Here is a 24,168-nt window from a genome sequence, read left to right on the forward strand (position 1 = left end):
CATCAATTTATTACAATACCAGAATATTTCCTCAATTTATTATAACAGCGGAATATAATAATGTTATCAGAGTTACGAAGAAGCAGGATTAATTTAAGGACATGGTGAAGCCTTAACATAGTGGACATTATTATACAAGAGATGCTATTAGATTTTACATCTTTTCTTATAAAAACCTTCAGTGAGGGTTATCAATAAACACTACAGTCGTAGCATGAAAGGAATCCTCTCTGAGCCCATCAGGAGGTTTCCACACACAAGAGTCAGCTCTAAGTATTCTCTAATCACCTACAACAGGGGGGAATAAAACCCTGAGTACTCAATCGTACTCAGCAAGACTTACCCAACAGGAGGAAAATATAAGACTCCAAGGATATGCAAGGCTATCTGGCTTGTGGGTTATTGCATCTACGGAAGCATTACTAAACGTTGGTCCTTATATTCAATTTTATTAGCAGTCATCATTAGTTCATTAACTAACCATTCTATGTAAGCACCTGTGCTACTTTCAAGCAGGTGGTAAGCAATCATAACCATTTTACCATCTTTCATATTCTAGTTCTTACTATAGTGCTAGATCATAGCCAAGTCATACCGTATCACACGGCGATTCGTGAACCAATGTATCCCAGCTAGATACCCCAAAACACATGCCCTGCTTGTACCCTAAACACAAGCAAGACCAACCCATCACTCTCCTATCAAGGGGTCCAGGTCCCATCCAAACTTGGACTCCAAGCCCCCACTTCTGAGCCCCGGACTCAGTGTGGTGCTTAGACTTCCACCATTCCCGCCTCCAATCAGTTGGTCCAAAAAGAGTCAGAACCCACGACAAGAGAGCAACGAGCCTTCTCGCTCCCATAAGCAAGTATGTGCTCAGGATAGTAAGTCTGTGACCTGACTAGAATTCAATGCAACAGACGGTCTTTAACCGACATAGGCGGAACCGGTGCAATCCGAGCCTCACTCAAATGCCTAACCAAGTCTAGATCCAAAGTACCATTTTGCCTAGTCTCCAAATATCATTCATATATATTCCATATGACAGTAACAATAATATCTTTCTTATCTCTCACGAGTGATAGGTAATCACTTGACTTCTACCAGATCCTAAGCACAGCAATCTACATGATCCTAACATAATGGTAGTACTCATAGGATAAGGATATATATATATGCAAGTGGTTTTCATTCAACTCCTTAAAACTTAATGCACAAGCAAAAGATAAAGTACAGAATAATAGGGGTTATACACCGGGGATTGCCTGGGTAAGATATAACCAAGTTAGCTTTCATCATGGTGGCATGATCATCAAGTCACCATCTGCTTCCGCTACTCCAGACGACTCCGCGATCCAACATCGCTCCTATCATGAAATACGTGGATGCAACATAGGGACGTAAATAATCAATGAAAACCGCAACTCTAAAATACGATTACGTCTCGCAAGCTAACGGGCTAGCTCTAATGACTAATATACTAAGCTACGTATCCATGTTGTCAAGTGAGGCTCATTTTCAAAAAATGTTTTCGTTCTACAAACCCCCAATTATTTTTGACATTTGATTGATTAAATATATATTTTCGTACTAGGGTTCATTTAGTTACCTTAATAAACTAATTCCTATGGAGCTACAAAAATTACAGTGAGCTTCTAATAATATTAGGAATCTACTGTAAAAATTTTAGGACCATTACTACTACCAATTTATCACAATAATTTCAACAAGTTCATGTTTTACCCATTTTAAGTGCTTCAAATTAATTAGTCTACTCTTGAAAATTCTACGAAACTAAGTGAACAAAATGCATTAGCAAATAGGTCAAGATTTAAGGAACCTAACAAAATTAGTTTCACAATTTTTGGACATCTACATAAATTTATCTCGAATTTACAAATTTACCTTTAGAAACTAAATCAGAAAATGCTTTAGAAAAAGAAAAGGACCGGTGGCCAATGATTCGGCCTAGCGGCTCACGCGGGAGCGGCCACGCGTGTAGCAGGCCGGCCCACCAAGCGGCCCGCGGCGAGGAGCCTGGGCGCGCTTGCCCATTTAGCAAAAGAGGTCTCGTACTCTTAAAACTTCAAACGACACCCAGCAACACTGTTCCACTAGTCTCGAGTTTTGCACAAAGCACCCCGAAATACATCGCCTTCGCAACGGGCAAGTCCTAGACGTGCCCGTGTGCATCGGCGTGGCCCCAGCTGGCACAACCTAACCACGTCGGCTTACTGAGGCCCATAATGATGTGTCTACCAGACCGACATGAACTTTTGGACCTACGCACAAAAGTAGAAGGCGGCAACATGTTCAATGGTGTACTAATCCCACCTATCCACATCGACGGAGGATCCGCATGGCGGCGTGAGTGCTTCGATGAGTCTACACCCTATCGGACAGGTCAAGATGGCAGAGAAGGGGTAGAGGCTCACCACGGTGCACACTATGGAGATGGTTGAAGTAGGGGAGGGTCAAGGCAGCCCGACCACGTGTGCCCAAGCACGGCTATGATGTTCCATGGCGGCACCGACGCATCACCACATCGTCGATGGGTTTCCTGGTCAAATCAACATGACCATCGGATATAGGAGGTCAAGGTGAGCCTAGAAACACCACCAATCGAACCCTTACCTTCGGGTTGTGGACTTACCCCCAAACCATAGCTCGCATCGGCGCTCATGACCGGCGGTGGTAAAACACCAAATTGGCAGCCCACGGTGCACCAACGGACTAGAGAGAAACAAGGTGCTTAGCCAACCTTCTAAGCTATCCACAAGAGTGAGGGATTTAGTTGCGAAGCTATAACTTGGCAATGGGAAGAGGGAGAAATGATGGTAGCTCCGGTCCATGCACGGTGAGGCGGTGGAGTGTCTACGAGCGAGCCGAGCAGTTAAGGTCGGAAGCTCCGGTTGGTGGCAGGGCGAGCACGTGGTACAATTGACGAGACAGGAAAGGTTGTCGCGAAGTGCATGGCATGAAGTGGCAAGACTGAGCGGGGTCACTGGTGGTGGCTAGCGGTAGAGCAGAGCAGGGAGGCGTCTATCACCACTGTGACCGGGGTCATCATCGCGGTAGGTGAAACAAATGGTGGGGCGGTCACCACGTCGGTCGAGCCATGGTATCTGTAGCCCTGCCTTGAACTGGTGCTCGACACGATGGCCAGCCGCCTGAGCCAGCAAGCCAATGGGCAGCGGCAGGTGCAAGGCCGTGACCCCAATGCGAATGGCATGCAGAGCCAGGGACACCACGCGGCAATGTCTGGACATGCGCGCACTGATAGAGCGGCAACAACCTAGCCCTGCATGAGCTCATCGCCAGCCACAACATGTATGCGGTGATCGTAAACTTCGACTGAGCAGCTACCAGCAGTGACTTGCACGATTTTTAAAGTGAACCAAAGGTTGTCGATTAACTCAACTAAAGTCCAACTAATTATGCTAACCCGAGGCCGGTACTACCGACTAGCTAGCGAAACAAACCTCATGCCCCAAGAGCAACTGGAAAGGGAGATAGAAGCATTCCAAAACGAGCTCGTCGCACCGGCACCAGTTCGTGAACAGAGCCCCGAAACATGATCCGTCATGCGTTCGAAGGGGTTTTGGGCAATTTTTACGAGTTCCACGTGACAACTAACATGACTATAACCTACACCATGCCCAAGTGCTCGTCTTGATGCAACCAACTGTACAAAAACATGGATGTATTGATTAATCATTTTTGTTAAATTTTAAATGCCAAAATGGCATTGTCTTACTACTTTTCCATACTTAGGAAAGCTAAGGATTTCAATTGAGGTTAAGTAACCATTAACTCTTTTGTTACAATTTTTAATAGATCTAAACCTTGTTAACTTCAACCAACAATTACTTCATGCAATAGTCCATACCTTATACTAACCCATAGGAGCAAAATATTTAAGCACTATTTAACTATTTTGCTCAATATAATTTGCCAAAAATGGTATTTTAACTATAGTTCAAGTGTTTGTCGACTTAACGAAAAGAGCTTATCTTAACGTTAAATTTGATTTTTGAGCTCCCAAAATACTAGTTAACAATATCTATTTTTCCAAAAGTTAAAGTTGCATTTCCATCTACTGCACTTATACTCTAACTTTATTCAAGTACTACATACAAGTTATATTTGATTTTTGTTTATAAAAAATGCTTCCGTGCCAATGTTTAAAACTACTTATTCTGCTCTTCGCGTTAGGATTTTTCATTAACACATATATGCTTTTAAGTAAACTAACTCACTATATTTATTTGACTTTATTTCTCTCACACACAGAAAAGTGAGCCACATAAGATTTGTGTATCATTTCAAGTATGTTTTTAAATAAAAAAATCTGAGAAACTCATTTTGGTGATTTTCTTAGGACTAAATCTTGGCACTAAACAAGCTCATAACACCAGGGGTGTTACATGACAGGAGTCGAGAGTTTTAGGTGCCAGAAGTCTTGGCTCCCGCCGGAAGACCCGATGCCCTGGGACTTAGCCCCTAGGTTCGACTGTGCGTCAGGAGTCCCGATGAAAGTCGGAAGTTCTGACATTCCGTCGGGAGTTCTAGCTCTAGCTATGTTGACCACCTTTGACTATGTCATGAACAGTGTTTGTAGAAGGGCCGGATGTTCCGTCGATCTATGTCGAAACTTCTGATGCAGATCTGAACGGTTGGATTCTACTATGAGTATAAATAGCTTTGTGCTCTCTTCTAACTATTAACCACTCATTCATTACTCACCAACATTCATCCAAAGCAGCTCCCAAGCATTCAAGGCGCCCCTCTTCTCTCCCCTTTGCTCCAAATTTCTGAATCCCCTAGGGTTTTGAGTGAAAGAAGAGTGGATTGAGTGAGAGAATCACTTTGGCAAGCTTGAGCACTTAATTTCTTTGTCTAGCCAGCTGGATTTGCGTCTATTACTCGGGTTCTTGGAACCCTAGCTGGCTAGGCATCACCCAAGAGCTTCCATCTTGTGGAAGAGCCTTGGGAAGTTTGTATTACCCTCGATTTCTTAGTAAAAACTCGAGTGACCTTTGTGGTGCTTTGAGACAGGCAAGGAGGTGGAAGAGACTCTGACCTTTGTGGTCACCTCAACAACGGGGACATAGGAGCTCTTTTGTGGGGTTGTCGAACCTCAGGATAAATCCTTATGTCCCGCGTGCTTGTTGTTGTTGAGATTTGTGCTATCATATTTGTTCTTATTGGTTTGTCTTCCTCCCTAGCACTCCTCTTAAGGTTTGGAGTCGATCTATGGAGTGATGTCCTTCTGGCATCAAAGGAGTAGCCCCAATACTTCATCTTACCACCAGGAAGTAGGGTTGTAAGATATCTCGCACTTAAAGTTCATTTTAGCACTTGTAGTGAAATTCTTGTAGGTGCTAGAGCTCCTGGATATTTGCATCGAAACTTCTGGCTGTCGAAAGTTCTAGCCCAAACTGTCAGGACTTCCAACTGTCACTGACATTTGACTTTGAGATTACGTAGAAATTTTTAGATACGTCTATTCACCCCCCCTCTAGGCATTGTTTAGATCCTTTCAATTGGTATCGAAGCAAGGTCTTCTTTTAGCGCTTCACCGTGTGAGAAGAAACAATGTCGGAGCCTGACAAGACATAAGCTGATGCCACCGAGATGGCCATGAAGATTGCTAAAGAGTTGATGTCTGCTTAAGTCAAGTTTTTCCAAGATAAAATGAAGAAGATGCAAGATGAGATGAGCAAAATGAAAGAAGAATTAAGCAAGATGGTTGATGATGCAATAAGTGGCAAGAATGAAGCAAACAAAGATGTTGCTTGTGATGTTGGAACCGGTGAGCATGCTCATGGAAAGGGAATACATTCAAACATGAACTTTGACTATGGACAACTCATCAAAGGTTCACCTCTACATACTCCTTCCATCAACATTGGCAAGCCACCTCACTTTGATGGAACAAGATACACCAATTAGTCTTACAAGATGAAGATGCATCTCAATGTTGCAAGACTTTGGGAAGTTGTGGATGTTGGTGTAATGATTCCTACCGATGAAGATAGAGAGATAACTCTAGAAGAAGTGCACAATCTCCATCAAAATGCACAAGCCATAGCATTGCTTGTGTCAAGCCTAGGTCCAAATGAGTTTAGAAAGGTGAATGGAATAGAAAGTGCAAAGCAAATTTGGGATACTTTAAAAGTGTCATTTGAAGAAGATAAGAGTGTGAGAAAATGTAACTTTGAGTTACTTCATGGTGAATTGGAAAGATTTGTGTTCTTGGAAAATAAAATGACACAATCCATGTTTGATAGACTTATGGCATTGGTCAACCGCATAAGAGATCTTGAAAGCACCAAATGGGATGACAAGAAGGTTGCTAGAAAGATGTTGAGAACCTATAGAGCCAAAAACAATATGCTAGCATCCATGATCATGGAAAGGCCCGGTTATGATGAGATGACACCCCAAGAAGTTCTTTCAAAACTCAAGCATCATGAGTGTCTAGATGAAGATGCAATCAATGTTCATAATGAAAATCATAATGCAATGGGATACAACAAGAGTGCAGCCCTTAAAGCAACTCAACAACATGAAGGTCAAGGTTCAAGTCAAGAGAAGAAGAAGAAAGTGAAGGATAATTCTTCAAGTAGAGAAGAAGATTTTGATGCGGTGGTTGCATTTGTGATTAGAAATCTTAGAAAGTTTATGAAGAAAAAGAGCAACCGCAAGACCTATGGTGATGGAAAGAAGAGGTATAAGAAGAGGTTTTGCTATGGATGTGGTCGAACAGGTCACTTCATAGCGAATTGTCCTAATGAGAAGAAGAAGCACAAGCATGACAAGGATGAAGACAAGAAGAACAAAGACAAGAAGAGAGGTGAAGCTCATCTTGGTGAAGAGTAGGAGTCAAATGATAGTGACTCAAGTAATAATGAGAAGAAGAAGGAAGCCACAAACATCGCCATCCACCACTCTTCCTCACCAACCATGATCTTCCCTGACTCGTCTTCACCACCAAAACTCTTCCCCAACCTATCTTCATCACCGAGGCTCTTCTCCAACCTCATCGATGATGAATACTACACTCCAACTTGCCTCATGACTAAGGAGGAGAAGGTACATGTCTCATCCAATCCCTCTAGTGATGAGTATGATAGTTGTGATGAGAACATGGAAAAAATTAAAGCAACTATGATAAAGAAATTTGGTAAAAAGGCCTTCACTAAAATAAAAATGCTAATAAAGAAATTAGAGAAGAGGGATAGATGCTTAGAGATGCAAGGAGATATAATCACTCAAGAGAGAAAGAAAAACCTTGCACTTGAAGCATCTATCGCTGAGGAAAAGATAAGGGTTAAGAAGTTAACCATAGAATTGTCTTTAGCCAATGACTCAATTAGAAAATTGACTAAGGAACATTCCTCGGTTAATGATCAAGTAGCTAGCCTCAAGAATGAGAAGAGTATAGCTCAAGAAAGCCTCACAAGCTTGGAAGAAAAATACTGAAATCTTGAGCTAAACTATAGTACTCTTTGGGCTAGCACTTCAACTTCTTCTAAGGCAACCGAAGACTCTAATATCTCCAATAGTAATTGTTGTAAAAGATGCTATAAAATTGATGTGAATGCATATGCAACTAACCTTGTTGAGTTAGAGGAGAAAGACAAGGAGATTCATAGGTTGAAGATGATCCTAAAGAATGGGTGCAAGTGTCAAGAGTAATCCAACGGGACTATATACAAGTCATCAAGGCACCCATCAATCAAGAAAGGCATTGGCTACAATAGGTATGATGGAAAGGCCAATGGAAGGAACATGATCAATGGTGTGCCTTGTGTGAAGTTCAACAAGGGTGTTGCTTTTAATGAGCTTATATGCAAGGCCAACAATAAGGTCCGCATTCTCAAGATCCAACCTACAAGTGACAAGACAATCAAGACAAAGCAATCCAAGACCCCCAAACCACAAGCACCACTTCCACGGTGCTATGCTAGTGACTATATATGTTGTTGGGGCAAGGATGGCAAGATTATGGTCAAGTATGTTGGTGCCCAAAAAAGGAAGGAGATTATGAGGAGTGTTTAGGTGTCTAAGTTTTATGTGACTAATCCCCTAGGACCCAAATCATTTTGGGTACCTAAAACAAAAGCTTGATTTATCTTTGTAGGAATATTCCTCCGGTGGAATAAGTTGGGTGGTGAATAGTGGATGCACCAATCATATGACTAGAGAGAAGGATGTGTTCACATCATTCCAACCTAGTCATGACCAAAGTGGAAACATTATGTTTGGTGATAATGGAAAAGGAGAAGTTCTTGGTTTGGGTAAAATTGCTATCTCAAATGATAATTCCATTTTTAATGTTTTACTTGTGAATTCGTTGAGATACAATTTGTTGTCCGTTTTGCAACTTTGTGAGATGGGCTACAATTATCTCTTTATGGATAAGCGTGTGGAAGTCTATAGAAGGAAGGATTCCTCTATTGCATTTATGGGTCATTTAAAAAGGAAACTCTATCTAGTTGATTTCACATCAAATGTAGTAAATCTCGAGACTTGTTTAATGGCAAAATCTAGCATGGGTTGGTTATGGCATCACCGACTTGCCCATGTTGGGATGAGGAACTTGGCCAAACTTCAAAAAGGTGAACACATCCTTGGACTAACGAATATTTCTTTTGAGAAAAATAGAATTTATAGTGCATGCCAAGCCTAATAACAAGTTGAAGCTAAACATTCCGTCAAGAATATTGTGACAACCGAAAGGCCATTGTAGTTGCTTCACATGGACATATTTGGACCCATCGCTTATATAAGCATTGGCGGTAACAAATATGGTTTCATAATTGTTGATGATTATTCTTGTTTTACTTGGGTATTCTTTTTGCGTGAAAAGAGTGAAGTCCAAGGTATCTTTAAGAAGTTTGCAAGAAGAGTCCAAAATGAATTTGATGTCAAGATCAAAAGAGATAGAAGTGACAATAAGACGGAGTTCAAGAACACCAACATTGAAGAGTTTCTTGATGAAGAATGAATCAAGCATGAGTTTTTGGTTCCATACACTCCACAACAAAATGGTGTTGTGGAGAGGAAGAACCAAACGCTCATTGAAGCCGCAAGAGCAATGTTGGATGAATACAAGACTCCAACCAACTATTGGATGGAAGCGGTTAGCACGGCATGTCATGTCATGCTATCAACTGCTTATATCTTCACAAGAAAAGAGACAAGACCGCCTACGAACTTCTAACCGATAAAAAGCCTAAGGTCCACTACTTTAGAGTTTTTGGATCCAAGTGTTTCATACATAACAAGAAATCCAAAAGCTCAAAGTTTGCACCAAAAGTTGATGAAGGTTTCATGCTTGGTTATAGTACTAATGAACATAGATATCGAGTTTTCAATAAAACCACCGGTTTGATTGAAATCACGATAGACATGACTTTTGATGAAATCGACGGCTCTCAAAAGGAGCAAGTCAATATTAAGATTGTAGGTAATAAAGAAGCTCCACATAAAGCCATCAAGAAGCTTGCAATTGGTGAAAGAAAGCCCATCGAAGATGAAGATGATGACAATATTGTGCATGTTGATCTTGATCCAACCACTCATCATGTTTCATCCAATAAACATGGTGAAGTTTTCACAACAAGAAATGATCAAGATGGGAGATCAAATGAAACACAAGATCATTCTCATGAAGATGGTGTCAACAATGAGCAAGCTCAACATCAACTCAATAATGAAGAAAGAAGTGAAGACAACCCTCCAATCGATCATGACCATGATGATGAAGATGATGGCCCCATCCAGAGATCAACTCAAGTGCCACATCCTAGAGTGCATCAATCCATTCAATGGGATCTTCCCATTGATAACATATTGGGGAGCATCTGACGAGGGGTAACGACACGTTCTTGTTTAGCAAGTTTTTTTGAACATTACTCGTTTATTTCTCCTTTGAAACCTCGTAGGGTGGAAGAGGCACTTGATGATCTAGATTGGATGATAGCCATACAAGAGGAGTTGAATAACTTCACTCGGAATGAAGTCTGGTCCTTAGTGGAAAGGCCCAAGAAAAATGTGATTGGAACCAAGTGGGTCTTCTGCAACAAGCAAGATGAGCATGGCGTGGTAACAAGGAACAAGGCAAGAATCAATTCATATTCTACTTGCCTACGTCGCTAATCATGATTTCAAGCTATATCAAATGGACATGAAGAGTGCATTTCTCAACAGCCCCCTATCCGAGTTGGTGTATGTAGAACAACCACTAGGCTTTGAAGATCCCAAGTATCCCAACCACGTCTACAAGCTCAACAAAGGTACTCTATGGGCTCAAGCAAGCCCCTAGAGTTTGGTATGATTGCTTAAAGGATTTCCTACTCAAACAAGGGTTTAAGATAGAAAAGGCCAATGCTACTTTATTTACTCGCAAAGTTAATAATGATATCTTTGTTTGCCAAATATATGTTAATGACATAATATTTGGTAGTACTAATGAGGCTTTTTGTGAGGAATTTAGTAGGATTATGACAAATAGGTTCAAGATGTCCATGATGGAAGAGTTGAAGTTCTTCCTTGGATTTCATATCAAGCAACTCAAGGATGGCACGTTCATAAGTCAAACCAAGTACACCAACGACATGTTGAAGAAGTTTGACATGGACAAGGCCAAGCCCATCAAGACACCCATGCCAACCAATGGACATCTTGATCTTGATCAAGGAGGAAAGGTCATCGATCAAAAGGTAGACCACTCCATGATTGGATCCCTCCTTTACCTTTGTGCATCTAGGCCTGATATTATGCTTAGTGTGTGCATGTGTGTGAGATTTCAAGCTAATCTAAAAGAATGTCATTTGATGGCCATTAAGATAATTTTTTGATATTTAGTGCACACTCCTAATCTTGGCTTGTGGTATCCTAAAGGCTCCACTTTTGAGTTACTTGGCTATTCCGATTTGGATTATGTCGGTTGCAAAGTAAACCAAAAGAGTACTACCAGGACTTGTCAATTTATTGGCCGGTCTTTGGTTTCTTGGAGCTCTAAGAAGCAAAACTTCTTTGCTTTGTCCACTGCTAAAGCCAAGTATGTGGCGGCCGGTGTATGCTATGCCTAACTATTTTGGATGAAGCAAACTCTCAAAGACTTTGGTTGTGAGCTAACCAAGATTCACCTTTTATGTGACAACAAGAGTGCCATTAAGTTGGCAAACAACCCCGTAAACCACTCTCAAACAAAGCACATAAACATCCGGCATCACTTTTTGAGAGACCACGAAGCCAAAGGAGATATCACAATTCATCATGTGAGCACCGAAAAGCAACTAGCCGATATCTTTACAAAGCCCCTAGATGAGTCAAGATTTTGTGCTTTGAGGAGTGAGCTAAATATCAATGATTCTCATAACATGGTTTGATGTCTTGCACATACTTTGTTTGATCCAGCTAGGAGAAAAGATTTGCTAAAGTATTGTGTGACACTATCAAAATCTATTTTATAATTTTCACATGTGGCTATTGCTTTGTGTTATTTGATTGAAATCTAGTACTTGTGAAAATGTTAGTGTCCATCGTAATTTTGCCCCACATGGTGTTGTGAGTGTGAGCTAGGAAGTTTTTCAGTTTTCCTACGCCGGAAGTCCTGGCTCCCGTCGGAACTCCCGACAGCTGAAACTCTCGACTCAGCGTCGGAAGTTCCGACGCAGATCTAGGCAACGCCTCTTTGACCGCGTTTTGACCACACTTTTGACCTAGGGTTAGAAAAATGTCTTGATTGCGGCTTGGCCTAGTCATTCCCCATCTCCCACCCACCTGCCCTTGCGTCCCTGCCACCCCCCCCCCCCCCCCCCGCACCACCCCACAGCCACCCCTGAGCCCCCGCACTGTTGCTCGACCACTAGGAGCTCCGATCCGCCTCCCCGACCATAGGGAGCTCCCGCTCTATCACCTCAGGAGCCCCCACCTCCGCCATGCCCTCCGCCCCTCCTTCTCCTCCATTCTCCCAGCGTCACTCTTCCTCTCCTCATCGTCGAGTGGAAGTCAAGGTGTGGTGCATGCTTTTCATCGATCTACCCGTGGATTCATTCAAGGAGGTCAGTGTTGGTGCTTAGGATATTGGTGCTTCTCCTCTTCTTTCTCTCTATCCCAAGGTACAACCTCCATGCCTAACCATAACTTCCAATGTACCTTGTGATTTGGTTCTATTCTTCCTCCCTCTCTTCTCCTCTACCTTCCTTGTGTGAATCGTTGCGTGGATTTGGAGCCCCATGTATGGATTGGCCACCAAAGTGCGTTGGAAGTCCTGGCTCTAGTGCTGGAACTCCTGACTACCGGGAGTCCCAGCCAAAACTTTTGACCCCTTGGTCACTACTCCATCCATGTTTCTCCATCTCTAGGCTCTCGTTCAACATTCTTCTACCTTGATTCTTAGTTTCTCTTTGTTTTCTCCACAGCGATGGCTTCCGGTGGTGATGACACTCCTCCCCGTCGTCACGAGAAGCGTTCCAAGCAGAACCATGACCGTGCATAATCCTCTTGGCCGACTAGATGCACCAAGGCGTCACTCCCTCATGATGTAGCTAGTGGTCGTGGGGCTCTTGCTCGTGCCGCTCATGCTCAAGCCCAAGCTCCAGTTCTGTCTGTTGGTGCTTCTGCTCGGGAGTTCGTTCCCGGTATTGGCGATGTGCCCGTTGTTGATCCTGCTGAGGAAGCCCTTGATCAAGAAGGAAGGACTATTGCTGAAGATGACTGCACCATGACTCCCTCTCCTTCGAGCTATTTTGGGGTCAGTCGGTTGGTTTCGTTCGCTGGTCCTACTCCATCCATCCGAGAGCCTTAGCGCACCCCCAATCCCACTGGTGGCTACACCTCGCACTTGATGGTGGATTATCGTCGCCATATGGCTAAGATTCATCATCAATGTGCACAACAACTCTATGATGAGGCCAAGGATTTGAGGATTGAGTGCCAGTTTTGGCAGCCTTTTCACTTTGATTTCTACCATCATTTGATGTACCTTCGCTTCATCAACAAGTGAGAGTTTCCAGTGATTGCCATGAAGTCCATTGACACCTATGAGCTTGGTAAGTTAAAGGGTTTGGACATGAACCAGCAGATTAGTGATTTGAGGAGAATGGGGTTAGTGCCACTAATGGAGTTCCGTAAGCCATGGAACAATGAGATTATCTGTCAGTTCTATGCTTCCTATCACTTGGACACTCGTGAGGATACACATGTCATTCATTGACCACCAAAGGCAAGCACTACAAGGTTGATTTCATTACTTTTTCTCACCTTCTTGGTTTGGACCGCAAGGGTCACACCTCCACTGCCATCACTGAGATTTCAGCTCTTGCTATGGATGAGTATCAGTACATGTATTTGGATGGTCATCGTGCTGATGGGAAGACCATTTGGCTGAAGCCCTACTACTATGTGCTCAACAACATTCTTTGTCAGATCTTGTATCCCAAGATGGGTGACTCTACTAATCTTCATGAGGATTCCTAGGTTGTAATTGATTGCTTTGGCGATGAGTTCACCAAGTTCTCCATCGGTTGTTATATTTGGGACAAGATTTTCATGGCTTGTGAGGATGTGGTGAAGCACTATCAGTATGCCCCTTTCATCATGCATATCATTGAGCATGTGTCAGGCATTCACTTCCCCATAGATGCCCCTCATAATGTTCTCAAGCTATCCAACCAAATGACCCTTCAGGCAAAGCACGAGTTCGAAGAGATTGCTAAGGGCAAAGGCAAAGGCAAGGGTGCTTTGGGTTCTTCCTCCCATCGTGCTTCTCCACCACATGCTTCGTGCTCTCACTGTGCTCATAGTGAGGAACCTTAGTCTTCCTCCTCCTTTAGTGGTAAGCCCCCTAGCAAGTTCAAGTTCTTCATGAAGTATATGTTTGGAGCTTGTTGCGCTAGCTCAGAGCATGAGCAAGAGTTGCTTGTGAGGATGCATCGGATTGAGCAGAAGTTGGACGCTGACTTGGAGCCTCTTTGTGATCCTTTCAACCTCTATGATGAGGCTTGCAAGGACTTTTATGGTGAGTCGTCCGATCAGCCCTGTCGTCATGGCAAGCGACAAGCCGGTGCCGAGGACGAGGAGTACATTGAGGATGATGATGATGATGACGATGGTGGTGATGATGGTGACCATGATGATGATGAGGACAACGAGGATGAGTAGTCGTTTCTTTCACGTAGCCTACCCCTTTTGACACTTGTTCACAAAGGGGGACTGTTAGGCTTTGATATTATTGTAATAGCTTAGTTGGTCGCTTGGATTTCGAGACTTTAAAACTTTTAGCTTGTTTAAACAATGTCATGTGGTGGCAAGTATGTGATGGACAACTATACATGTGTTTGTGATGGATGATTGTAGGACAAGTTATGTTTATCTATCTATTAGCTTGTGTTTATCTCTACTTGTGATGATGAATGTTTTATTTTGGATGGCCTTGTATTGCTTCAAGTCCCTACTTTAAGATCTTGGCCATCATATTCTCTTTCACTTGTGTGAATATAACTTGTCATATTGCATCTCCTTTTCACGGATATATATTTGTTCACACTCACTTATTGCACCCCACGAATTGCAAAATTTAGGGAGAGCTTTTATCTTGATATATGCAAATGATGGATAAATGATCATCATTGAAATTCAAATTCATTGTATATATTAAGGGGAGCTCTCCATAATTTTTGGGGTTCAAAAGCCATAAAATTCTTACATTCTTATGAAAGCCTAAGTTGGTTGTCATCAATTACCAAAAAGGGGAAGATTGAAAGTGCATTTGCCCCCTATATGGGTTTTGGTGTATTGATGACATCCAAATTAGGGACTAATAAGATCTTAATGAGATATATTACAGCTTTAGTTCCTTGAAAGTTTTAAAGAGTTGATCTAAGATGAAATGGTATCCCTTAATTTTTCAAGTGCAGAAAGCGGACAAACCCAAAGCGCTCTCTAAAGCTTTTATATTTTGTTTTGGGTTTAGGTATGCCGTACTATAAAGAGGAATGTAAGTTTAGGTGGTCTGAGAAAGATAAAGTGCTTAAGCATAAAAATAAAATCAAAAGAGAGACACAAAATCACCTCATGAATATTTAGGCATAGTTTGTAAACTTTTGATAGTCGGAACTCCCGGCGTGAGCCAAGAGTTCTGGCTATTGGAAGTCCCAACGTTTGGTGCCGGAAGTCCCGACGCTTGCTGACCTTGCCGCTAGCCTGCCTGCACACCTTCGTCCATCGGAAGTCCCGACGGGAGTCAGGAGTTCCAGGTGCTAGAAGTCCCGGCTCCCGCCAGAAGTCCTGATGCCCTGGGACTTAGCCCCCTGGCTCGGCTATGCATCGGGAGTCCTGACGAAAGTTGCAAGTCCCGACTGCCGGAAATTTCGATGTTTCATCGAGAGTTTTGGCTCTGCTTGTGTTGACCACCTTTGACTGTGTCATGAACATGGTTTTGTAGAAGGGCTGGAAGTTTCGGTGATCTATGTCGAAACTTTCGACACAGATCTGAATGGTTGAATTCTACTATGAGTATAAATAGCTCTCTCCTCTCTTCTAACTATTAACCACTCATTCAATGCTCACCAACATTCGTCTAAAGCAGCTCCCAAGCATTCAAGGCACCCCTCTCCTCTCGTCTTTGCTCCAATCTTTGATTCCCCTAGGGTTTTGAGTGAAAGGAGAGTGGATTGAGTGAGAGAATCATTTTGGCAAGCTTTAGCACTTGATTTCTTCGTCAAGCCGACTGGATTTGCGTCTATTACTCTTGGGTTCTTGGAACCCTAGCTGGCTAGGCGTCACCCAAGAGCTTCCATCTTATGGAAGAGCCTTGGAAAGTTTGTATTACCCTCGATTTCTTAGTGGAAAGATCGAGTGACCTTTGTGGTTGCTTTGAGAGAGGCAATGAGATGGAAGAGACTCTGACCTTTGTGGTCACCTCAACAACGAGGACATAGGAGCTCCTTTGTGGGGTTGTCGAATCTCGGGATAAATCCTTGTGTCCCGCGTGCTTATTGTTGTTGAGATTTGTGCTATTATATTTGTTCTTGTTGGTTTGTCTTCCTCCCCAACACTCCTCTTAGGTTTTGGACTCGATCTACGGAGTGGTGTCCTTCCGGCATCAAAGGACCAGTCCCAACACTTCATCTTACCACCAGGAAGTGGGGTTGTAAGATATCTCGCACTCAAAGTTTATTTTAGCATTTGTAGTAAAATTCTCGTAGGTGCCGGAAGTCCCGGTTGTTTGCGTCGGAACTTCCAGATGCCGGAAGTTCCAGCCCAAACTATCGGGACTTCCGACTGTCACTGACATTTGACTTTGAGATTACGCAGAAATTCTTAGATATGCCCATTCACCCCCCCTCTCTAGGCATTGTTTAGATCCTTTCAAGAGATGATGCAAGGGAGTATATACATCCATATCTTTGACACTGACCACCAGAGCTTGCTAAATGAAGACACCAGTGCAGAAATAGCTCATCCATTGATGAGCTTGCTGAGCGGAGACGATGCATCTGCTTCAACTCCTTCGACTACGCCGCCCTTTTCCTTCTTGAATGACTACCAGTCTACCACAGAACACGAAGAGGGTGGAGGGCAGGGGTGGTGCTTGACACAGATTTCTGCTATCTGGTAATTGCAAGGAGACGAAGATGAATACATAAAGCAGGAGATCTGCCATCTCCATAGGTGAGACAAGCAACAAACAGACGGAGATGAGGCTACAGATCAGAGGGGTTGAGCGTCATGAGGAGGGCGAGCTGCTAGCACACCAACTTGGCCGCCGGTCCACCGGTGCCAAGGCTAGGCACCGAGAAATCTTGTCGCTCCCCATGGGGGAGAAGTTTCGCGGTAACAACGACGAGTCGATGAGCAGAGGACGAGCACCACGCGGGGTAGGTCATCGGTGGATAGGGTCACGCAGGTAGGGTCGCACGGATGGGGACGCCATGACAGCGGCGAGCAGCGGCGGGCGAGAGCGCACAAGGACCGGGCTATGGCCTGTGGGAGCACGTGAGGGATGCCCGATAATTGTCGTATTGTTTTCCAGACCTGAGGAGGTCTGTTTTATTTTACATCGGTTTTGATCCAATCCAAGTGTAAAATTAGTTTGCTCACCAGCCATCCAGACAGCTAATTCTCATCTCAATTGAAAAAATATCGAGCCATATAATTTACAAGTGTTTTGGATGAATTATTGGGCATCCAAACAGAGCCTAAGCGTGAAAAACAGCCCGAAAACAATTCTTCTTGGTTTAACGGTGTGGGATCTCTAACGGACGTCTATAATGTTGCTTAGCCGGAATCCAATTATCCGCTCTGTTCGCTTGGCTTATAAGCCGTACTTTTTCAGCCAACGAACAATATTTTTCTCTCACAACAAATCAATCAACGATACTTTCAGCCATGTCTTATGAGCCAAACGAACAGCGCAATCATCGTTGAAATTTCCTCCCCACAATAAAATTTAACATCGTTGAAGATTTTATAACTGCAAGGCGGATTCATCGAATCTTTCCTACCATCTAAACTTACGTCTCCGCCTCTCCGGATACATTAATCTATACGCAAGGTGCTCAGAATAATGGCGTTGTTTGCATCATCACCAGCGACAAAAAGAAACACACTCCGCGAATGGTAGCGTGCAACTGTGCATCATCGCATCTCGCAGCAAAGCGCACGGCTGGCCATTGGTGAATCCGGTGGGGCCCGTCAACCTCGCCCCACCAGCCGATCTAGCGGGCCTACCCGGAGAGCCTCACCCTACCGTCGGACGTAGATCCGATGGCCAGGACCATGGCTGACGCGGGCTCGGGGCCCACGCTGACTCGGCCGCGCTGCATCCCGAACGGATAAGCTTCCTCCCGCGCACGGAGCTCGCCGAACCGGCACCCGCCGCGTGTCCATGGAGCGCTCCCGCCGGGTCGCGGACGCGAGGTCCCGGAGCCGCGCGCCCCGCCTATAAAACGGCACCCATCCTCCCCTTGTTCCCGCATCCCAGCAGCACGAGCACTCACCGTCTCGTCTCGTCTCGTCTCATCTCCCTCCCACAAAAAGCCGCTCGCGTTTCTCCCCTGTCCGTCGGCATCATGTGTGGCATCTTAGCCGTGCTCGGTTGCTCCGACTGGTCTCAGGCCAGGAGGGCTCGCATCCTCGCCTGCTCCAGAAGGCAAGCACCCGTCCATTGCACTCTGCAGTCCGCCACCCAACACTCTATACTAGCATTTTAGCGTCAGTTCGTCCAGCCAGCGAGGGGTCTTGCTTGATTCTTGACGTGTTTGTTAGAAATCGTTCTTGAAATTGCCGGAAAGAGGTAGCCTGGGAATCAAGGACTGGTAACTGGTTCACTGGTTGGTGTCGTTTTTGTCTCTTTACCGGGGCCCGGGGGGCTCTTCTCATATAGGAATCATAAAGAATCGAACGGTAGAGGTATACGATCGTGTATTATAAGCTGGAATAGTATTTTTCTCTTATACCAAATCAGCCAGCAGTAAATAATCTACGATTGTTTACGGCCTGCCGAACGGGCTGTAGGATGGTCCGTTCTGAAAAGGATCAGCATGGGAATCTTCGTCGTCGTTCTAGTAACCCCGTGTGTTGTGTTAGTGATTAGAATATTTGTCCTGGCAGATAAAAGTACGTTGGCTGATTTGTTGAGAGAGAAAAACGTAGCTGGTAAGCCGAGCGAACGGTACGATTGTTGCTCCGAGGAGTTAGGTTAGTTGAGTTTTGACTGGCGAACCTGATGATCGATCCCATGTGCAGGCTGAAGCACAGGGGCCCCGACTGGTCGGGCCTCTACCAGCATGAGGGCAACTTCCTGGCGCAGCAGCGGCTCGCCATCGTCTCCCCCTTGTCCGGCGACCAGCCGCTGTTCAACGAGGACCGCACCGTCGTGCTGGTGGTAAGATGCACAGCATGCTGAGCGCGATCAGCAGCGCAAACAGCACAAATGGAATTCAAGCGTCTTTTTTTGACGGCCCCTATGCTGTAGTTCCTCAACATGCGCTTTGTTGCTTTTATTTTCAGGCCAATGGAGAGATCTACAACCACAAGAATATCCGGAAGCAGTTCACCGGCACGCACAACTTCAGCACGGGCAGTGACTGCGAGGTCATCATTCCCCTGGTGAGTCTATCCCCATCGTTTCAGTTCTGCCAATCAAATTTGGTCTTCTCCATGTTCTCCTACACGTGAAAGAACAAACGCTGCACGACTGCAAGTAGTTGATGCCAACCTTCTCTGTTTGTTGTCGTCGGCGCGGCGTCGTCTCTAGTACGAGAAGTACGGCGAGAACTTCGTCGACATGCTGGACGGAGTCTTCGCGTTCGTGCTCTACGACACCCGCGACCGGACCTACGTGGCGGCACGCGACGCCATCGGCGTCAACCCGCTCTACATCGGCTGGGGAAGCGACGGTACGATCTCTCTAGCAGAGAAGGTTCAGACAGAGCGTGGCATTCTCGCAGTGCGGTCGCTAAGCATGAGGTGCAAATTTCAGACACGCTAGCTGACCGATCGATTTTCGCCTCGCCTTCCTTCACCGCAGGTTCCGTCTGGATCTCTTCCGAGATGAAGGCGCTGAACGAGGACTGCGTGCGGTTCGAGATCTTCCCGCCGGGCCACCTCTACTCCAGCGCCGGCGGCGGGTTCCGGCGGTGGTACACCCCGCACTGGTTCCAGGAGCAGGTGCCCCGGACGGCGCCGTACCAGCCGCTCGTCCTCAGAGAGGCCTTCGAGAAGGTGTGTGTCACCTTGCACACGACAGCTTAACTTGTTGGATCGGTGGTAAGCAAGTAAGACGGCCGTTACAGACACTGACATGGCCATGTGGCCGTGCGCTGCAGGCGGTTATCAAGAGGCTCATGACTGACGTCCCGTTCGGGGTCCTCCTCTCCGGCGGGCTCGACTCCTCCCTCGTCGCCTCCGTGACCAAGCGCCACCTCGTCAAGACCGAGGCCGCCGAAAAGTTCGGCACGGAGCTCCACTCCTTTGTCGTCGGCCTCGAGGTTTTGTTTCGTTTTTTGCCCTGATGATGCGCATGTTTTCGTCTCGAAATCGCGCGGGACGCTGACGTTTTTTGCCTGCCTCTCGCCCGCCGGCACGTACGTTTCAGGGCTCCCCTGACCTCAAGGCCGCACGAGAGGTCGCCGACTACCTCGGAACCATCCACCACGAGTTCCATTTCACCGTACAGGTAAAATCGCTTTTGGCCGTGAACTTGATCTATCATGACGCACGCTGACGGTGACGAGTGGCAAACAAATCGACCATTTATTTTTTTTGTTTGCCATAGGACGGCATCGACGCGATCGAGGAGGTGATCTACCACGACGAGACCTACGACGTGACGACGATCCGGGCCAGCACGCCCATGTTCCTGATGGCTCGCAAGATCAAGTCGCTGGGGGTGAAGATGGTGCTGTCCGGGGAGGGATCCGACGAGCTGCTGGGCGGATACCTCTACTTCCACTTCGCTCCTAACAAGGAGGAGTTCCACAAGGAGACCTGCCGCAAGGTAGTACGCCCATCAGCCATCACCTTGGCATGCACGCGCTTGTCGGTTTCGGTTGGATTCGGGGGTTCTGATCCCGTCGTGATCCTCCGCTCCGTCCGCAGGTGAAAGCCCTGCACCAGTACGACTGCTTGCGTGCCAACAAGGCGACGTCGGCGTGGGGCCTGGAGGTCCGCGTGCCCTTCCTCGACAAGGAGTTCATCAACGTCGCTATGGGCATGGACCCCGAGTGGAAAATGGTACTGAAATGTTTGTTTCGACCCTGCCGCCGTCATGATCTCACTGTCTCAGGGGGCGGAAATGACTGTCCCCAGCTCTGTTTCTGTTGTTCTTGGCTGGTTTTCTGATGATTTCTTTCTTGCTCTTGTTGCTGAAACCTTCATCTTCAGTACGACAAGAACCTGGGCCGCATCGAGAAGTGGGTCGTGAGGAAGGCGTTCGACGACGAGGAGCACCCTTACCTGCCCAAGGTAAAAACATCTCCAGAGATGCTGGTAGTTTTACCTCTCTGTTTTCAAGCCTGAACTAACACTTGTGGCATGCCTGCCGGCAATGCATCCGCAGCATATTCTCTACAGGCAGAAAGAACAATTCAGTGACGGCGTTGGCTACAACTGGATCGATGGTCTCAAAGCCTTCACTGAACAGCAGGTGATTTATATATGACCACTTCAGCTCCTAGACATCATCGAGATTGGCCATCCATCTAGCTAACCAGCACTAACGTGCGTTCCTCAATGTTCAGGTCACGGATGAGATGATGAACAACGCTGCCCAGATGTTCCCGTACAACACGCCCGTCAACAAGGAGGCCTACTACTACCGGATGATATTCGAGAGGCTCTTCCCTCAGGTGATTCGATCAGCCTGACGCCGACGGTGTTTTGCACCCGTGTGCTTAGTCAATTCAATTCGGGGACGGTTTGCTGAATCGTGATGCCTTTCAGGACTCGGCGAGGGAGACGGTGCCGTGGGGCCCCAGCATCGCCTGCAGCACGCCCGCGGCCATCGAGTGGGTGGAGCAGTGGAAGGCCTCCAACGACCCTTCCGGCCGGTTCATCTCCTCCCACGACTCCGCCACCGACCACACCGGCGGTAAGCTGGCGGTGGCCAACGGCGGGCACGGCGCCGCGAACGGCACGGTCAACGGCGCCAACGACGTCGCTGTCGCGATCGCGGTGTAATAAACTGGCGGAGGATAAGAACGAACGACTGGTAGGTGTGTCGTGTGTGTGTGTGGCGTGCCCACCGGCCATATCCCCGGTGCGGCAGCACGTGCTATTGTTACGTGTTGTATGTACTGTCACCAGCGTACGTGTCCGTGTCTGTATGTCTCCATCATATCTGTACGTTTTCAGGAAAAAAGAAGAAGGTATGTCCGTGTATGTGATGTTTGAACTCGATCTCTGAATTGAACTACGGATCAATCTAAAATTATTCCCTGGATGGATTTCGATATATGTCCCTGTCTGTTCTCGCTGCCAAGACAAGCTGATGATGGAACCAAACCTACTACAAGTGCGCGTAGAGGATCTGGTTCCATGTGTCCGGCACGCCGGGCACGCACCAGTGGATGCAGTCCGTGTACGTCTGCGGGTCGGCCCTCTGCGCGTCGGTGAGCAGCTCGCCGCCGGTCTCGGTGTAGACGGAGACGTGGGCGTCCACGCGGTGCTCCGTGAGCTGCGTCACGTTGAGCAGCGTGACGGGCACCCGCATCCGGCCCAGCACGTCGGACATCACCTCCATCATCCGCCGGTCCGCGCCGCTGCCCCAGTACCCCTTCCGCGTGATGGGCCACGTCTCGTTGTAGCACCGGATGCCGCCCTCCCGGCCCCAGTCCTCGCTCCTGATGAAAAAGTGTTTTTTCAACAAGCCGTGCATGGTGATCCGTAGGATCAGGAAATGACAGTACTATTTCATTGATTCAGTTGCTGGAGAGCTGCTGCGTTGCTACCTCATGTGCGTGGTGGAGATCGACATGAAGAAGACCCTTGTGGCATTGGGATCGATGTTGGCGTCCACCCAGTTGGCCCATGTCTTGAGGCCCAGCCGGAACGCGACCCAGGCGTCCAGCTCCTCGTACCCATCGTCCCCGAACGAGCCCCACCTGAAAGTGCATCGCATATTCGCATTGCATCAGACATCGGAGCAAAACGGTGACCACGGCCGGCACGCGGCATGGACCCGGTTCATCACTCACACTGTCTTGATCCTGCTGCCGGTCATCCACCAGACGTAGCTGTCGAAGACGAGGATGTCCACGCCCTTCCAGTGCTTAGCGTGCAGCTCGACGGCGTCGACGTGCAGCACGCGGCCGTCGGCCCCCAGCCGGATGTTCCGGTCGGAGTTGGCCTCCACCAGGTACGGCGCCCAGTAGAACTCGATCGTCGCGTTGTACTCCTGCAACAGCAAAAGGCCGGGTCGTCCCGCGTTAAGCTCTTATTGCGCGCACCGCCAGTGGTGGGCGGTCTGTCCATTGCGTACGTGTGCTTACCGTGGCGGTGAAGACGGAGAGGGTGGTGCTGCGCTCCATGGACCGGGCGGTGTAGTGCACGGCGGAGTTGACGAGGCAGACGAAGGAGAGCCACTGGCCCATCTGCAGCGAGTCGCCCACGAACATCATCCGCTTCCCCCGCAGCTTCTCCAGCACCGCCGTCGGGTCAAACCTGCGGATACGAACGCATAGCTTCGGCCCATGGATTAGCAGTTTGGTCTGATGAACAGACCGCTAAATTCGGCCCCATAAAATGCTTCCTCACTTATATGGCCCTTGTAGAGAAAGATGAATTTTGTCCACTTTTCAGTCAACACAAAGAATACGTTTTTTTTTTTTTTTTGACTCAGTTAGAGTCTTCCTAATTTTTTGGGGGTCAACGTTACTTCTTTTAGATAATGACGCGATCAACATTACCAGAGAGGTGATATACTGATATAGTATCACTTTCCATTTTCTTTTCTGAAATAAATAACTTTTTAAAGTTTAAATTTATTTTAAACAATAATATTCTATAAAAACAGTACAAGAACAATATGACGATATATCACCTCATTCCTTGAACTGACAGAAAACTGAGTACACGAGCGGTAGTAGCTGACCTTGGGAGACTGCAGTCGTCTAGATGCCAATCCCAGTACAGGTAGTCGCTGTCCGGCCTGCCGTTCCTCTGGCAAGAGTCCTGCCTGTCGATGAACGGGCAAGTTTGGTCCGTGTAAAGCAGCTTCCTGGACCTGTTGTACGCCCAGTACCCCTCCGTCACGCTGCACCGGCTCGGGTCGAACGCTGTCTTCGCCGCCGCCGGCGGCTGCTGCTGCTGCGGCGGCATCACCTTTGTTTCGCCCGGCCGCGTTAGCATCGCCCTCGTCCCGGCATGTAGAGACGTCGTCCTCTTCTGCTCCTTCTCTTTCCCCTTCTTCTTCTCCATGATCTCTAAAGAGAGCATGGGACACCAGGTGACCAGGCCATTCCAACAAGTTCAAACGCTTACGAGGTGGTAACACAGAGATGACGCTAAAGCATCAAGCATGTACATGCTCAAGTGCATACGTGCTGTGCAATGAAGTTCAGTAGGTATAGCAATAGAAGCATGTACCAGTGAGTGAGCGGAGGTCATCGGTGAAGATGATGCCCGCCAGAGCCAGCCCGCCGATGA

At 46.7% G+C, this 24,168-nt stretch overlaps 2 protein-coding genes across 2 annotated transcripts; one reads left to right on the forward strand and one right to left on the reverse strand.

The window, feature by feature from the left end:
• Nucleotides 1-18,006: 18,006 nt before the first annotated feature.
• Nucleotides 18,007-21,903, forward strand: LOC136546780 (asparagine synthetase [glutamine-hydrolyzing] 1). The gene is made up of 13 exons (XM_066538760.1): nt 18,007-18,172; nt 18,769-18,907; nt 19,033-19,131; nt 19,280-19,421; nt 19,553-19,746; nt 19,851-20,012; nt 20,120-20,200; nt 20,300-20,521; nt 20,623-20,757; nt 20,908-20,988; nt 21,083-21,169; nt 21,264-21,371; nt 21,466-21,903. Exons 1-13 carry the CDS (start codon nt 18,093-18,095, stop codon nt 21,700-21,702), a joined length of 1,767 nt encoding a protein of 588 aa, XP_066394857.1. The 5' UTR covers nt 18,007-18,092; the 3' UTR covers nt 21,703-21,903.
• Nucleotides 21,904-21,968: 65 nt separating this feature from the next.
• LOC136546791 (probable xylan O-acetyltransferase 8) lies at nt 21,969-24,162 on the reverse strand. The gene is made up of 6 exons (XM_066538766.1): nt 24,109-24,162; nt 23,615-23,945; nt 23,013-23,184; nt 22,719-22,918; nt 22,473-22,625; nt 21,969-22,364 (listed from the first exon to the last, which is right to left on the reverse strand). The coding sequence occupies exons 2-6, from the start codon at nt 23,938-23,940 to the stop codon at nt 22,031-22,033; spliced, it is 1,185 nt and encodes a 394-aa protein (XP_066394863.1). The 5' UTR covers nt 23,941-23,945; nt 24,109-24,162; the 3' UTR covers nt 21,969-22,030.
• Nucleotides 24,163-24,168: the final 6 nt, after the last annotated feature.

Source organism: Miscanthus floridulus, chromosome 1, assembly GCF_019320115.1.
Source record: "Miscanthus floridulus cultivar M001 chromosome 1, ASM1932011v1, whole genome shotgun sequence".
In the NCBI taxonomy this organism is placed as follows: Eukaryota; Viridiplantae; Streptophyta; class Magnoliopsida; order Poales; family Poaceae; genus Miscanthus; species Miscanthus floridulus.